General features: G+C 45.2%; 1 protein-coding gene across 3 annotated transcripts in view; it reads left to right on the top strand.

Moving 5' to 3' along the window:
* LOC115165657 (inactive dipeptidyl peptidase 10-like) overlaps window positions 1–17,248 on the top strand; it is a 32,809-nt gene that overhangs the window by 13,613 nt on the left and 1,948 nt on the right. For 2 of the 3 annotated variants that reach the window (XM_029718919.1, XM_029718921.1), the window contains 16 exons: window positions 4,961–5,013; window positions 5,632–5,713; window positions 6,155–6,275; window positions 6,531–6,685; window positions 6,818–6,915; window positions 7,800–7,923; window positions 8,515–8,556; window positions 8,681–8,785; window positions 10,333–10,424; window positions 13,605–13,652; window positions 14,585–14,703; window positions 14,846–14,902; window positions 15,149–15,247; window positions 16,474–16,540; window positions 16,871–17,065; window positions 17,168–17,222. In XM_029718919.1, the coding sequence (XP_029574779.1) occupies window positions 4,961–5,013; window positions 5,632–5,713; window positions 6,155–6,275; window positions 6,531–6,685; window positions 6,818–6,915; window positions 7,800–7,923; window positions 8,515–8,556; window positions 8,681–8,785; window positions 10,333–10,424; window positions 13,605–13,652; window positions 14,585–14,703; window positions 14,846–14,902; window positions 15,149–15,247; window positions 16,474–16,540; window positions 16,871–17,065; window positions 17,168–17,222 (1,512 nt within the window). The remainder of the gene's footprint in view (window positions 1–4,960; window positions 5,014–5,631; window positions 5,714–6,154; window positions 6,276–6,530; window positions 6,686–6,817; window positions 6,916–7,799; window positions 7,924–8,514; window positions 8,557–8,680; window positions 8,786–10,332; window positions 10,425–13,604; window positions 13,653–14,584; window positions 14,704–14,845; window positions 14,903–15,148; window positions 15,248–16,473; window positions 16,541–16,870; window positions 17,066–17,167; window positions 17,223–17,248) is intronic. The other variant, XM_029718920.1, reaches the window with a different exon arrangement.

Raw genomic sequence — 17,248 nt, forward strand, 5'->3', positions numbered from 1 at the left:
CACTTTTCTCTCTATCTCTGGGGGGTTTCTGCTGACTGAAGCAGTATGCAGCAAGCACCGGCTTTCTTATTGGGGAGAGGATCTGTATGCTGCTGAGAATGGCAAAGTGAGATAGAGAGAGCCGCAGTAGAGATAAGGGAGAAAAACATGTGATACGCACCAGTTGCCCTTAGATCATCCTGTCCAATGGAAGTCAATCAGAAGGGGTGTAAAAGAATCAGGAGGATGGATGCTTAGAGGAGAGGGCTGCAGTGGTGGGAAATGGATTAGTGGGCTGTTTGTTAAGTTGAAAGGCTTCTCCCCTGGATTTCATATTAGCTAGATGTAGCTGGTGGGGCTTTGAGGGAGATTTGTGCCTAGTGGGTGGAAATACATTTATTTTGAAAGGGGGGATATTGTTAGGAGTAGGGATGGTGGGGGCTGCATATGGGAGAGAACAAAGTTCCTATGTAGCAGAGGGGTTAAATCACTCCTTAAAATCCTCAATAGTCAGACTAATTGTTTTCGAGTGTGACTACAGATGTAGGTTCTTAATTTGATCCAGTATGCCACAGCAGGAAAATAAAAACAGGAAATGTGAATTCGGAAACTTCAGAAGACATTTTAAACCTCATACACTACATGTTTTAAAATTCTGAACAGGATGATCAAATGAAGATCCTACATCTGTAGTCAGACTAATTAGGCGTGTGCATATGTATGTGTGCGTCAGTGCTTATGAGAATTATTCCCTTTGTTTGACCCAAAAAGAGGGGAAGGAGAGGATGGATGGAGATGAGGAAATGCAGCAGGAGTTAGACAGGTGGAAACTGCCAAGAGAGAAAATGTGATGTGGTTGTCTCACCTAGCTATCTTAAGATGAATGCACTAATTGTAAGTTGCTCTGGAAAAGAGTGTCTGCTAAATTACTAAAATGTAAGACTGTGCAATTTAGAGAGAAGGGTAAAGAAAATGGAGAGTTGAGTCTGCTCTGCAGTTACAGACAACTGGGTGCTGGTATAACATACAGTCGTGGCCAAAAGTTTTGAGAATGACACAAAAATTTATTTTTACAAAGTCTGCTGCCTCGGTTTGTATGTTGTCAATTTGCATATACTCCAGAATGTTATGAAGAGTGATCAGATGAATTGCAATTAATTGCAGTCCCTCTTTGCCATGCAAATGAACTGAATCCCCCAAAAACATTTCCACTGCATTTCAGCCCTGCCACAAAAGGACCAGCTGACATCATGTCAGTGATTCTCTCGTTAACACAGGTTTGAGTGATGACGAGGACAAGGCTGGAGATCACTCTGTCATGCTGATTGAGTTCGAATAACAGACTGGAAGCTTCAAAAGGAGGGTGGTGCTTGGAATCATTGTTCTTCCTCTGTCAATCATGGTTACCTACCAAGGAAACGTGCCGTCATCATTGCTTTGCACAAAAAGGGCTTCACAGGCAAGGATATTGCTGCCAGTAAGATTGCACCTAAATCAACCGTTTATCGGATCATCAAGAACTTCAAGGAGAGCGGTTCAAATGTTGTGAAGAAGGCTTCAGGGCGCCCAAGAAAGTCCAGCAAGCGTCAGGACCGTCTCCTAAAGTTGATTCAGCTGCGGGATCGGGGCACCACCAGTACAGAGCTTGCTCAGGAACGGCAGCAGGCAGGTGTGAGTGCATCTGCACACACAGTGAGGCGAAGACTTTTGGAGGATGGCCTGGTGTCAAGAAGGGCAGCAAAGAAGCCACTTCTCTCCAGGAAAAACATCAGGGACAGACTGATATTCTGCAAAGGTACAGGGATTGGACTGCTGAGGACTGGAGTAAAGTCATTTTCTCTGATGAATCCCCTTTCCGATTGTTTGGGGCATCCGGAAAAAAGCTTGTCCGGAGAAGACAAAGTGAGCGCAACCATCAGTCCTGTGTCATGCCAACAGTAAAGCATCCTGAGACCATTCATGTGTGGGGTTGCTTCTCAGCCAAGGGAGTGGGCTCACTCACAATTTTGCCTAAGAACACAGCCATGAATAAAGAATGGTACCAACACATCCTCAGAGAGCAACTTCTCCCAAACATCCAGGAACAGTTTGGTGACGAACAATTCCTTTTCCAGCATGATGGAGCACCTTGCCATAAGGCAAAGGTGATAACTAAGTGGCTCGGGGAACAAAACATCGATATTTTGGGTCCATGGCCAGGAAACTCCCCAGAGCTTAATCCCATTGACAACTTGTGGTCAATCCTCAAGAGGTGGGTGGACAAACAAAAACCCACAAATTCTGACAAACTCCAAGCATTGATTATGCAAGAATGGGCTGCCATCAATCAGGATGTGGCCCAGAAGTGAATTGACAGCACGTCAGGGCGGATTGCAGAGATCTTGAAAAAGAAGGGTCAACACTGCAAATATTGACTTTTTGCATCAACTTCATGTAATTGTCAATAAAAGCGTTTGACACTTATGAAATGCTTGTAATTATACTTCAGTATTCCATAGTAACATCTGACAAAAATATCTAAAGACACTGAGGCAGCTGACTTTGTGAAAATTAATATTTGTGTCATTCTCAAAACTTTTGTCCATGACTGTACAGCATGTTGAGGCACTACCAGAGAGAAATGTATGTTTTGCACAAAAAAATGGGCTGGGGGAAGAATTCTATCCTTATTTATGGTGTGTACTGCAGCGCAACAATACCTATCAATATCTCACCTTATACAAGTACTGTTGTATCTCATTACTGTCCCATTGTCACCATGTCCCACGTGAGCACACACTCTGGTCTGTTTACAGCATGGCTCCTCCATTTGGAGCTGGGGATATAGTAATGGGGGGAGACAAGCAGAGAAATCTGTTGGAACAATGGGGAAGGATTTATTACTCCACATTAGAATTAATTCCCTCTCTCTCTCTTAGACACACACACAAGGTTGAGCAGATGTAGGATCTTAATTTGATCACCCTTTTGTTGCTGAGAACTTTCCTGCACAGCAGGACATGCAAACTTGCAGTGTATTTGAGTTTTAAAAGGCCATGCAGACGGTCATACACACCCACTCACACAAACTGTAACACACATGCATGTATGCTACACACACCCTCACACATGCACACACACGCATGCGCACACACACAAATAAATAACAGTCAACTCCTCTGGCTCAGACCCTCATCTGAGGGGAGTGCTGTGAGAAGATGGGCAGGGATTCTGCTGTCCTAGCTCCAGGGGGAAGCTGGTTCCACCACTGGTGTGCCAGGACAGAGAAGAGCTTGGACTGGGCTGAGTGGAAGTTGCCCTCCCGTAGGAGTGGGAGGGGCAAGAGACCAGAGGTGGCATAACGGAGTGCGAGGGTCAGGGTGTATGGTACGAGCATAACCTGAAGGTATGGAGGGGCAGTTCCTCTTGATGTTCCATAGGCAAGTACCATAGTCTTGTTGTGTATTCGAGCTTCGACCGGAAGCCAGTGGAGTGTGCGGAGCAGCGGGGTTACATGGGAGAACTTGGCAAGATTGAACACCAGGCGGGCTGCATCATTCTGGATAAGTTGCAGGGTTTTAATGGCACAAGCGGGGAGCCCAGCCAACAGCAAGTTGCAGTATTCCAGACAGGAGATGACAAGTGCCTGGATTAGGACCTGCACTGCTTCCTGTGTGAGGTTGGGTTGTACTCTACGGATGTTGTAGAGCATGAACCTGCAGGAGCAGGTCACTGCTTTGATATTTGCAGAGAACGACAGGGATGCTGTCCAGGGCCATGCCAAGGTTCTTTGCACTCTGGGAAGTTCGTGAAGTTGTCAACCGTGATGGACAGGTCTTGGAGCGGGCAGGCGTTCCCCGGGAGGAAGAGCTTCTCCGTCTTGTTGAGATTGAGGTGGCCGAAGTTCAAGCTGAGATATCTGCCAGGCACGCAGAGATGCATGTCGCCACCTGGGTGTTAGAAGGGAGAAGGAGAAAAGTAGTTGAGTGTTATCCACATAGCAATGATAGAAGAGACCATGTGAGGATATGATGGAGCTGAGTGACTTGGTGGATAGAGAGAAGAGGAGAGGGCCTAGAACAAAGCCCTGGGGGACACCAGTAGTGAGAGTACATGGTGCAGACACAGACCCTCTCCACATCACCTGATAGGAGAGGCCTTCCAGGTAGGATACAATCCAAGAGTGTGCAGAACCTGAGACTCCCAGCTCTGAGAGGCTGGAGAGGAGGATGTGATGGTTCAGTGTCAAAGGCAGCGGATAGATCTACGAGGATGAGAACAGAGGAGAGAGAGTCAGCATTGACAGTGTGAAGAGCCTCTGACACAGAGAAGAGCAGTCTCAGTTAAGTAACACATCTTGAAGCCTGACTGATGAAGAAGATCGTTCTGAGAGAGTTGGTCAGAGACATCACGCTGAATGATTTTGAAAAGATAAAAGGGATACCAGTCTGTAGAGGAGTCGAGTAATGATGGCATAGAACAGCGCAAACTGTCTCTAACCAGAATAGAAAGAGGAGTGAGAGGCCCCGGTGCACAACCTGAGCAAGAGGACAAGTACATTAGAATGTCTAGTTTGAGAAACAGATGCCTCACAAGTCCTCAACTGGCAGCTTCATTAAATAGTACCCGCAAAACACCAGTCTCAATGTCAACAGCGAAGAGGTGACTCCGGGATGCTGGCCTTCTAGGCAGAGTTGCAAAGAAAAAGCCATATCTCAGACTGGCCAATAAAAATAAAATATTAAGATCAGCAAAGAACACACACTGGACAGAGGAACTCTGCCTAGAAGGCCAGCATGCGTGTGATTGATGGAATTGCTGACCTGGTTTCATGGACTGGCCACTGACTTCCAATTGTTGTTCATTTGCATATTTAGATTGTCTTATGGTCTAACTGTACATTTAATTATAGTTTTTCAGGGCTGTGTGTGTGTGTGTGTGTGATTGAGTGTTTGTGTAACTCTGGGACCAATGTGCCCATCATCTCCTTTACTTCTTCCAGATTTTCTCTCAGTCCTTCACAGCCTCTTATGCCATCTACAATGTGGCTAAAGGGTAGGTACAGTAGAACCATGAATGCTAATGCATGGGCTGCACTGGGCATGTGCATTGCTGACGCAAGTGGGCCCTGGCCTCGACTGGCCAAGCACCACCAAATGTGTATTTCTTTCATCTGAATAAACTTCATCTGTTATGTCAGACATCCATTACTCTTATACAGTAATTGTCCTCTCTGGCTGGTCAACATCAACTCTAAGTTTACTATCAGAGATTCCTATCTGCTGGCCCACCAGTGAGGAAGGGCGCTCCTGTGTCTGTCGATGGAAGCTTGGGCCTTGGGTCTACAGTATGAGAAGCACTAATGCCAATTAAAGGAATTCAGAATGACCTGCTCTCCAACAAACTATGAAATGCCTGGGAATGTGGTGCCGCAATATGTCTGCCTGTTTTTAGGAGGATAAGAGTGTTGTTTCAATGCATTGAAAGAGGTCTTATTGCATGACCGACCTCAGTCTGTTTGGTTTTAGCATTTGCATCGTGTCTTTTTTACGACATCTCTCAAGTGCTTACAAACAAGCATGGACTGATCTTCTCTCTACATTATTTTATCCACAAGTGGCTTTAGAGGCCAGTCGAATCCTAATGGAGGGACTGTGTCTGTGTGTGTCCCAGGGTTCTGTTGGAGCTTAACCCTCCAGCGGGGGAGAAGGTATTGATACAGTACGCAGCCTGGGGACTGCAGGGGAACCAGCTGGTAAGGCAGCTGCTCTCATTCACTCATAGAGACACACACACCTTTACTCACTCATCCTGCATTCCACCTCAACAATATCTGGTGGGCTAGAAATGCATTTGAGACCCACAGCAAATCTATAACGCCTTTATTCAGCGGTGGTTAATATTTGAGTTATAATGATTTTTTTCTGTGATTTATTTCACAGTGTTTGTTTCACGGTGTTTGTTTTAGATTAATATTGGGTTATGTGTTTTGAATGTAAAGTGTTTTTCAGTGCAATGTTTGTGTTCAACTGACAATGCAACTGTTTCAGTGGCAAGTTGAGATGTATTGGCTTGTGACTTGGCTGGCTGATGCATTCCCACTTGGAGCCAATCAGATATTTGATTGGGCCAGCCAACACTGAGCACTCTGTGCCTTGCTTTGGTAATGGATTAGTACTGTTTCTGTTGCTGCCAGGCCTATGTGTTTGAAGGAGATATCTACTACCAGACAGAAGTGACCAGTAAACCTCTCCGGCTCACAGCTACAGGCAGAGAGGGGCTGGTGGTCAACGGGCTGAGTGACTGGATTTACGAGGGTAAGAGATACTCCAACCCTTCCTCTATCACGATGACATAGCCATTGATTGGTTGGTTAAAAACTGTTTGCAAAATTGGATTTTCCATATTAAAAGCTGTTCCCTGAGATTAATGACATTGCAGATAGTATATGGCTTTGATAAATGTTTTGCACTATTTCAATGTGTAACAATTGGACTTCCATGAGTAACAAATGTGTATTTGAAATAGTTTTGACACATGATTGCTTTGTTCATCTGTAAAATTGTTTATAGAGGAAGTGCTCTTGACTTACCCTGCCAACTGGTGGTCGAAAGATGGAGCTCGCTTGGCATACCTCACCATCAACAACTCTGCCACACCGCTAATGGAGATACCTCACTTCTTGGGTGGGGTCTATCCCTCCAATGTGTTCTTTCCTTACCCCAAGGTAAACAACACTGATCTCATATGATAAAATGTATGAAAGCTCTGATTATGTTCTCAGCTCTCAGCCTGTCATATTATCTAACGAATCTAATACTCTGATTGTGTGTGTGTGTGTGTGTGTGTGTGTGTACAGGCTGGCTCCACCATCCCCACTGTCAGTCTGTTTGTGGTGAATCTCTATGGTCCAGCTCACACTCTAGAGATGATCCCTCCAGACTCTGTCAGGGGCAGGTACTACGTCCAAAATGTAACCAACTGACATCGTCATTAATGTTATTATCTGTTCTAATGGGAAATTTAAGATGAATAAAGTTAATATTCAGTTAAGTGATTAAAACAATGTATTATACTTTTCCTTTCTGTAATACACATGATTCTGTTTGTGCAAGGTTGATGGTCACTAGACTTGAATTCTAGATTTGAATCTTATAGACTCCTATCTGCTGATGATATTGGCACCAGTCTAAAAGGCTCTGCAGCATTTACGGTGATACGGCCTCTGCTAAAGTCAGGGCATTCATGCTTCTTGTACTTCGTGTAGCAGAGCAGCGCTGTTGTGAAGGAAGTTGTCACGGAAGGGAGTTTGTGTTTATACAGGACCTCGTGCCCCCACCTACCGTCAACCAATTATATTAATGCAGAGCTACACGAAGCTATATAGAGCCCTCCGCATTGTTACAAAATTTGGGAGGCGCACAGCGATGCGGTACAGAGCTGGATTTGGCCTCAGCATGCCCCCCGACGCTCCACAATTGCGTCACACCCTCCACACCACATTTTTGGATCAAGCATACATTGGCTTTAAAGGAGCCAGTTCAGAGGATACACTGGTTATTATTGTATTGTGTGAGACTGTGTGGTTCACTACCTTGTGTTATGTGTTTACAGAACATATGTGATTAGGATATATGGGCCTGCTCAGAGACGGCTTGTTGTGTTTCTATGCTCCCATGCTGGAGGTTGTCTCCCTGTTGCAACTTGTATTAAACCAGATTCATTTTTGATTGCCTTTACCAACGACTGCTCTCCTATTTGTTTCACCTAGAAAATCCCCTTTACATCTGTGTTGTGCCATCCAAGAGACTTTCTGTCTTTTTCCATAAATGTCTCCCTAGAGACCGCTACATCTCCATGGTGACATGGATCAGCAGCACTCAGTTGGCGGTACGTTGGTTGAACCGGGCCCAGAACCAATCAGAGCTCTGTGTGTGTGAGGCCACCACTGGGGCATGCTCAAAGGTGAGAGGTCAAAGGTTACTCCACAGTAATCCAATGGGTGTCCTGACTCTTCTCTCTGCAATGCATTACTTTTATAGCATTTCCATCCCATAAGCTATACACTGGGGTGTTTGGATTGATTTCCTTAAAGGAAATTTTTTGGTATTTGTTTAATTAGTCAATTGTTGACATAGTCCCAAAATGTTTTGCTTGTCAGCACTCAAGTTTTCAACATATGTCACTTTAAAAAAAATACAGAAATCATCCCCGTATGATGCAAAACGCAGCATCATATGATGCAAATTGCTTTCTGTATTTTGAAACTTGCATATCTTGAACACTAGATTGGTGACAAGCAGAACATTTTGGGACTAAATCAACAATGGACTAATGAAACAAATACCAACCTTTTCCTTTAAGATGTCATTCTCTCCCTTCCAGCTTAAATAAGGTCAATTATACTGCTTGTGATACATTTCCAATGATCCGCTGCAGCATTTATTTGCCACCTCTCTCCAGACAGTCATTATGGATTAATTACAATATTAACTTTGGCTGTTTAATTATGCTGAAACATTTTCTTTATTTCGTATCTCCATATCAAATCCACAGAAACACACAATGGTCATGGACTTAATGCAAAACCAACGACAGGTAGGCATTTCTCATTTCACAAAAGCTGCTACTAATTGAAACTGGTATACTGATCCAGTCGTATTGGCCTGTGATATTTCCTGGATTGGTATTGTTGACCATGCCTGTCTCATTTGTCCAACAGGAGGTGCCATTGTTTTCATCTGATGGCTCTTGGTTTTATTTGACGTTGCCAGCCAAGCAAGGTGCCCGTGGGGAGTTCCGCCACATTGCCAGTCTGCCAGCCCAGGTCAGTGTGAGGACACTCAAACTTTTATACCCCTGTGTCATCCTCCAATGGTTTAATGCCAGACTACTTGTTAAGTCTTCAATAGGGTCAGGGTTTGCCTGGCTACGCAAACTCCTTGCTCTGCCACGCCCACTGGCGTTTGTTTCTTCTCTACAATAAGTGTGGATCTAAGTACCTCCCTAACAATTTCTAGAACACAAACAACATTATTTCCCCAATTTCGTGATATCCAATTGGTAGTTACAGTCTAGTCCCATCGCAAGTAACTCGGGAGAGGTGAAGGTCGAGAGCCATGTGTCTTCCGAAACACAACCCTGCCAAGCCGCACAACTTCTAGACACACCGCTTGCTTAACCCGGGAGCCAGCCACACCAATGTGTCGGAGAAAACACTGTCCAACTGGCGACTGTGTCAGCATGCATGCGCCCGGCCCGCCACAGGAGTCGCTAGAGCGCAATGGGACAAGGACATGCCAGCTAACCTGGACAACGCTGGGCCAATTGTGCTCCACCTCATGAGTCTCTCGGTCATGACCGCCTGCGACACAGCCTGGGATCAAACCTGGATCTGTAGTGACGCCACTAGCACTGCGATGCAGTGCCTTAGACTGCTGTGTCACTCGGAAGATATTCTAACCTTTCTGATTGGTCACAGGAACCGATGGGTTGGGCCAGAGCTAGAACACACGTGGGCGTTTTGAAAATTCGTCATTAGATTTGGTACTCTGATTAGTTTGTGGTGACGTCAAAATGACGTCACCACAAATTACTTCAACGATGGTAGTCTCAGACTGAAGTATGTAGCGAACATAGAGCAGGGTGGCATAAAACAATATGTGATTATACAGATCTTAATATCAGAGAGCTGAAGTCTTGGCAGTGATTATTTTAGGTATCTGTGACTGTATCTGAATAGCTCTGTTTCCGTGACAAAGTTCTTATCTGCATCTCCCTCTCTGTATCTGTCGGTTACTCTCTTCACATCTTTTTTTTTTTAACCCCTTTTTCGTGGTATCCAATTGGTAGTTGCAGTCTTGTCTCATCGCTGCAACTCCCGTACGGACTCGGGAGAGGCGAAGGTTGAGAGCCATACATCCTCTGAAACACGACTGGCCAGGCTGCACTGCTTCTTGACACATGGCCCACTTAATTAACCCGGAAGCCAGCCACACCAGTGTGTCGGAGGAAGCACAGTGCACCTGGCGACCCTGTCAGCGTGCATTGAACCCGGCCCGCCACAGGACTCGCTAGAACGTGATGGGACAAGGACATCCCTGCCAGCCCTTCCCTAACCCGGACGACGCTGGGCCAATTGTGCGCCGCCCCATGGGTCTCCCGGTCGCGGCCGGCTGCGACAGAGCCTGGACTCGAACCAGGATCTCTAGTGGCACAGCTAGCACTGTGATGCAGTACCTTAGACCTCTGCACCACTCGGGAGGCCCTTCACATCTTATTACATCTTTCTCTGGATGACCCTGCATTCCACTGGCAGTCTGTCTGTTTCTGTATTCATCCCCCTCTTTTTCTCCCTCATTCTATGTGACACAGCCTGCCATCCCCTCTGTCCCTCCTCGCTTTCTGACGTCCGGGAACTGGGATGTCACTGTGCTGTGTGCCCTGGATGAGGACGATAGGAAAATGTATGTGTGAGCCTCTGCATGTGATGCTATATAGAGAGCCTCTGCATGTGATGCTATATAGAGAGCCTCTGTGTGTGATGCTATATAGAGAGCCTCTGCGTGTGATGCTATATAGAGAGCCTCTGTGTGTGATGCTATATAGAGAGCCTTTGTGTGTGTGTGATGCTATATAGAGAGCCTCTGCGTGTGATGCTATGTGGAGAGCCTCTGCGTGTGATGCTATATAGAGAGCCTCTGCGTGTGATGCTATATAGAGAGCCTCTGCGTGTGATGCTATATAGAGAGCCTCTGCGTGTGATGCTACATAGAGAGCCTCTGTGTGTGTGATACTATATAGAGAGCCTCTGTGTGTGATGCTACATAGAGAGCCTCTGTGTGTGTGATACTATATAAAGAGCCTCTGCGTGTGATGCTATATAAAGAGCCTCTGCGTGTGATGCTATATAGAGAGCCTCTGCGTGTGATGCTATATAGAGAGCCTTTGTGTGTGTGTGATGCTACATAGAGAGCCTCTGCGTGTGATGCTATATAGAGAGCCTCTTTTGTGTGATGCTGTATAGAAAGCCTCTGTGTGTGATGCTATATAGAGAGCCTCTGCGTGTGATGCTATATAGAGAGCCTCTGCGTGTGATGCTGTATAGAAAGCCTCTGTGTGTGATGCTATATAGAGAGCCTCTGTGTGTGATGCTATGTGGAGAGCCTCTGCGTGTGATGCTATATAGAGAGCCTCTGCGTGTGATGCTATATAGAGAGCCTCTGTGTGTGATGCTATGTGGAGAGCCTCTGCATGTGATGCTATATAGAGAGCCTCTGTGTGTGATGCTATGTGGAGATCCTCTGCGTGTGATGCTATGTGGAGAGCCTCTGCATGTGATGCTATATAGAGAGCCTCTGCATGTGATGCTATATAGAGAGCCTCTGCATGTGATGCTGTATAGAAAGCCTCTGCGTGTGATGCTATATAGAGAGCCTCTGCGTGTGATGCTGTATAGAAAGCCTCTGCGTGTGATGCTATATAGAGAGCCTCTGCGTGTGATGCTATATAGAGAGCCTCTTTGTGTGATGCTGTATAGAAAGCCTCTGTGTGTGATGCTATATAGAGAGCCTCTGCGTGTGATGCTATGTGGAGAGCCTCTGCGTGTGATGCTATATAGAGAGCCTCTGCATGTGATGCTATATAGAGAGCCTCTGTGTGTGATGCTATATAGAGAGCCTCTGTGTGTGATGCTATGTGGAGAGCCTCTGTGTGTGATGCTATGTGGAGAGCCTCTGCGTGTGATGCTATGTGGAGAGCCTCTGCATGTGATGCTATATAGAGAGCCTCTGCATGTGATGCTATGTGGAGAGCAACTGTGTGTGTTGATATGATTAGCAGAAATGACAAGTAGGCTACTGTTGTAGAACGATGATTTAGACACAGAAACACATAAAGGTATTATTGCCTTTTAAAATAACTAGCCCTTGATCCTTAACTTAAAGAGGCAATGTAGTATTCACTTAAAAAATATCTGACTTTGCTCAGGGCAAGTCAGCTGAAACTGAACAAGACATGATTAGATGGTCATAGACTGAGCAGGCCAGTCACAAGTCCTTCATTCTTAGACAAATTGAGTTGTGTGTGTGTGTGTGTGTGTATGTGTGTGTGTGGCAGAATCATCATCACAGAGCATGACGGGAACCGGATGGATGCAGACAGTCCCAATTGCCATGTGGTGGCTGGCACGGCTATTTGCCTCCAAGCAAGACGCTCATATAGCACAGCTTTCATACAAATGTTGCTGTATAGACAATGGAGTCAAACTCAAATCACTGGAAAAGTTCTGTAATTCAGCCTTATTGAAATTGTCTGAGAATCAACTAATGCCATGAATGTGTTGAGTGAAGTGTGTAAATAAATCATAGATATCATAGTGTCTATATGGACTAACTAACATGTACTATTTATACAAAAGTATGTGGACACCCTTTCAAATTAGTGGATTCAGTTCTTTCAGCTCCACCTGTGGCTGACAGGTGTATAAACTCTAGCACACAGCCATGCAATCTCCATAGACACACATTAGCAGTAGAATGGCCTTACTGAAGAGCTCAGTGACTTTCAACGTGGCACCGTCATAGGATGCTACCTTTCCAACAAGCCAGTTTGTCAAATTTCTGCCCTGCTAGAGCTGCCCCGGTCAACTGTAAATGCTGTTATTGTGAAGCTGTGTGAGCCACACAAGCTCACAGAACGGGACTGCCGAGTGCTGAAGCGCGTAGTGCGTAAAAATAGTCTGTCCTCGGTTGCAACACTCACTACCCAGTTCCAAACTGCCTCTGGAAGCAACGTCACCACAATAACTGTTCGTTGGGAGCTTCATGAAATGGGTTTCCATGGCCGAGTAGCCGCATACAAGCCTAAGATCACCATGCGGAATTCCAAGCATCGGCTGGAGTGGTGTAAAGCTTGCCACCACTGGACTCTGGAACAGTGGAAACGCGTTCTCTGGAGTGATTAATCACGCTTCACCATCTGGCAGCGGATGCCAGGAGAATGCTACCTGCCCGAATGCATAGTGCCCACTGTAAAGTTTGGTGGAGGATAAATCATTGTCGGAGGCTGTTTTTCATGGTTCTGCCTAGGCCCCTTAGTTCCAGTGAAGATAAATCTCAACGCTACAGCATACAATGACATTCTAGACGATTCTGTGCTTCCAACTTTGTGGCAACAGTTTGGGGAAGGCCCTTTCCTGTTTCAGGATGACAATGCTTCGATGCACAAAGCAAGGTCCATACAGAAATGGTTTGTTGAGATCGGTGTGGAATAACTTGACTGAGCCCTGACCTCAACCCGAACGAACACCTTTGGGATGAATTGGGACGCCATCTGCAAGCCAGGCCTAATCGCCCAACATCAGTGTCCGACCTCACTAATTGCTCTTGTAGCTGAATGGAAGCAAGTCCCATCAGCAATGTTCCACCAGCTAGTGGAAAGCCTTCCCAGAAGAGTGGAGGCTGTTATAGCAGCAAAGGGGGACCAACTCCATATTAATGACCATGGTTTTGGAATGAGATGTTTGACAAGCAGGTGTCCACATACTTTTGGTCATGTAGTGTATCTCCACATTCAGCGGTCCTGGAAGGTGGGAGTTGATTGAATGTCTTCAATTGACTGCATCACTATGTCCCCTCTGTTTGCAGCTACTTCCTCAGCACAGAAGAATCCAGACAGAGCAGACACCTGTACAGGTGAGGCCATCCTGTCAAAACTACTTTATCCAGAATTTCATCCTTCGTAGACTTTGACTGATGAAGTTAAATTTTCTTTTTTTATCTCCCAAATGAAAACATTTTAGTTACTGAAACATACCTTTTTTTTTACTGAATGTAATTTCCCAATTTTAAGATGAAAATATTAGTTTATCAGCCAATGAAACAAAACTATCTACTTCAAATTCAAGTCAAAGGAATGGTGGCTCAACAATTTTCTGGTTTCATGAGAAGGTAGATGGTCAGAGAAGTGAGGCGTGAGCTGAAGGGTTAAATTTTCCAGCAGCCGAAGCCGTTCCTCTCGAAGGGCGCTCCAGGCAGACCACCTAACATGTTAATCAGAGGGGACCAAGCCGACGCAGTGGATGGGATGGTGCTGTGCTAGAGGATGAGTCACTGGGATGTAACGACAGCGTCCCAAATGGCACCTTTTTCCCTATATTGCCCAACAGTATATAGGGAATAGGGTGCCATTTGGGACACAGACATAAAAACTGATCCACAACCTGTGATTAATGTGCTCAGCCCCCCAGTCATTCGCCTAATATGTTTAATATTGTGTTTTTTTATTAGTCTGCTTTTGGCCTCACCAGATGATAGAGTAGAGGGAGAGATGGGTGTCTGGTTTAAAGGAGATTTTCTGTGCATTCTTTTTTGGTACTTCCCTTGGAGATGAGAGGTCGGAGATAGTGGTTTTATTTAAATAGTTGCCTTTTTTTCACCCTTTACGAGTCCAATTCTTGTTTGAGAAGTCAGTCCTATTTGTGTTTGAGAATATATTATTTGTTTATTAAGGTGTAATTTACAACCTTAATGTATTGATTGGGACAGCCAAATAGTTTCAGACCCAAACCTTCCTCATCCACTATTCTTTAAGGTGTGTTTGGTAACTCTGTCTTCCTCTCTTTCAGTGTGGACTTTGAAGGGATCTTCCAACGCCAGTGTCTGACCTGCAACCTTCTAGATGACTGTAGCTTTTTCAAAGCAGTGTTCAGCCCCAATCAGACATATTTCACACTTTATTGCCTAGGTAGGAGCTCTGTACACACGCACACAAACGCAGGCACGCTCACACACCACACGCACACCCCCTACTGCTTGAATTAAAACAGCATTTTAACAATAATCAAATATGTATACTTTTTCTATCTCTTTGGCCCATGTTTCCCTAGGCCCCGGAGTCCCCAAGGTGACAGTACACAACACGAAGGACCCCTCCAGTGAGTCTGGTTTGTCTGACTAATCTATTAAACACTCTGAATCTGAATCTCTGAATCTGAATCTCGAACCTTCTCCACTTTTTACCATCAGACACTTTCAACAATGGCCAGTAGAGGGCAATATGGGCAAACGAAAATATAATGTAGAGAAGAATTTTGAGCAGTTTCAGACAGTTATTGGAATTCGGAAAGGAGGCGGATAGCTGCATGACCGTGAATAGACTATGTAAATGTATTTTCTTTGATCTCCTTTAGGATACATAGTTCTGGAGGACAACACACCTCTCTCTGAGACCCTAGAAGGGAAGAGACTCCCAGAGACTGTCTTCAAGACCCTCGCAGCTGACAACCATGGTAAGTGTGTGAAACCACCCTGGGCCCACACACAGAGCAGTCTAAAATTATAATTAACATTCACTGACATCATTTTACATTCACTTCAGTCACAAAACAGAGACTGCTTTAGGTTCAAACAGTCACAAAACAGAGACCGCTTTAGGTTCAAACAGTCACAAAACAGAGACCGCTTTAGGTTCAAACAGTCACAAAACAGAGACCGCTTTAGGTTCAAACAGTCACAAAACAGAGACCGCTTTAGGTTCAAACAGTCACAAAACAGAGACCGCTTTAGGTTCAAACAGTCACAAAACAGAGACCGCTTTAGGTTCAAACAGTCACAAAACAGAGACCGCATTAGGTTCAAACAGTCACAAAACAGAGACCGCTTTAGGTTCAAACAGTCACAAAACAGAGACTGCTTTAGGTTCAAACAGTCACAAAACAGAGACTGCTTTAGGTTCAAACAGACACAGAACAGAGACTGCTTTAGGTTCAAACAGACACAGAACAGAGACTGCTTTAGGTTCAAACAGACACAGAACAGAGACTGCTTTAGGTTCAAACAGACACAGAACAGAGACTGCTTTAGGTTCAAACAGGCACAGAACAGAGACTGCTTTAGGTTCAAACAGGCACAGAACAGAGACTGCTTTAGGTTCAAACAGGCACAGAACAGAGACTGCTTTAGGTTCAAACAGGCACAGAACAGAGACTGCTTTAGGTTCAAACAGGCACAGAACAGAGACTGCTTTAGGTTCAAACAGGCACAGAACAGAGACTGCTTTAGGTTCAAACAGTCACAGAACAGAGACTGCTTTAGGTTCAAACAGTCACAGAACAGACTGGTTCCACTTGGCCAGGCATGTAAATAACAAGCTCAATATAGCAGCATACCCATCAAGAAAGTAATTGTTTCATTTAGCGATTAGGTCTCCATGGTAGCGAGAGCATGATTCATACTCTCCCTTTGGGAGGAGAACAAAGTGTTTGCGTGCGCACTTGTATGTGTGCTTTGTGTGTGTGTGTGGGTGTCAACTGTAGGCCTACACATTCTCAATGAGCTACCGTTAACTCATTGTTTAAGTGACACCCATAGGACTCAGGGGAGCTCATTTACTGGTGCTTTAGTTTGGCGCCCACAGGTGTTTCAGGGGGAGAATACTGATGAGCTCTGGTTCAGTGTATATCTCTGTATATCTTATCTGAGACTGAGTGTGGGCCCTCTGTTCGTTTTCCTTTAGATCTACACCTGAAGCTGTCTCTGCCCCAGGGTTATGAGGCCCACCTTCTCCCTCTACTCATCATTGTGTAAGTTATAAACACAGCTGATCAATGGTGTTATAACATGGTTATGCCATTGTAACAGTGTAGGTTCCGTCCCTCTCTTCGCCCCAACCTGGGCTCGAACCAGGGACCCTTGCACACATTGTATGAAGCCTCTTAATGTGAGCCTATATCAAGGGTTCACTTTTACAGTTTTACGGCCTGTTACATAACTTTTAACAGACATTGATTTCCCCATAGTTTACCAGCAGGCTAAACCACAGCTTAGTTGTTTAACTTTTGCCCTTTGCTCAGTCCCTCCAGTTGAAATTTTTGTCAAAACCAGCTGACCCCGTTCCTCCTGTTGTCATGCAGGGACGGAGTTCCAGGCAGTCAGTCGGTGACGGAGGAGTTTACTATGGGATGGCCTGAGGTGCTCGCGAGCACACATGACATGGCGTTAGCCTGGGTGGATGGAAGGAGTGGGGTCGGCCGGGGGCAGAAGATCAGCAGTGTGGATCCCCGCAAGCTCAGCTCCCTCAGAGTCAAAGATCAACTAGGAGTCGTAGAGTTAGTTTTCTACAGTTTTATTATTGGCCATGACATTTTGTTGACATATTGTAGAAATTATCCATAAATAAATGTATGACCTATTTTGTTTTTTCTCCACAGGTGGTTGATGCAATTGCCTTACATTGACGATCAGCGGATTGCCCTGTATGGCAAGGTTACTATTATGTTTACTATGGCAAC

The sequence above is a fragment of the Salmo trutta genome, chromosome 28 (assembly GCF_901001165.1).
Source record: "Salmo trutta chromosome 28, fSalTru1.1, whole genome shotgun sequence".
Lineage (NCBI taxonomy): Eukaryota > Metazoa > Chordata > Actinopteri > Salmoniformes > Salmonidae > Salmo > Salmo trutta.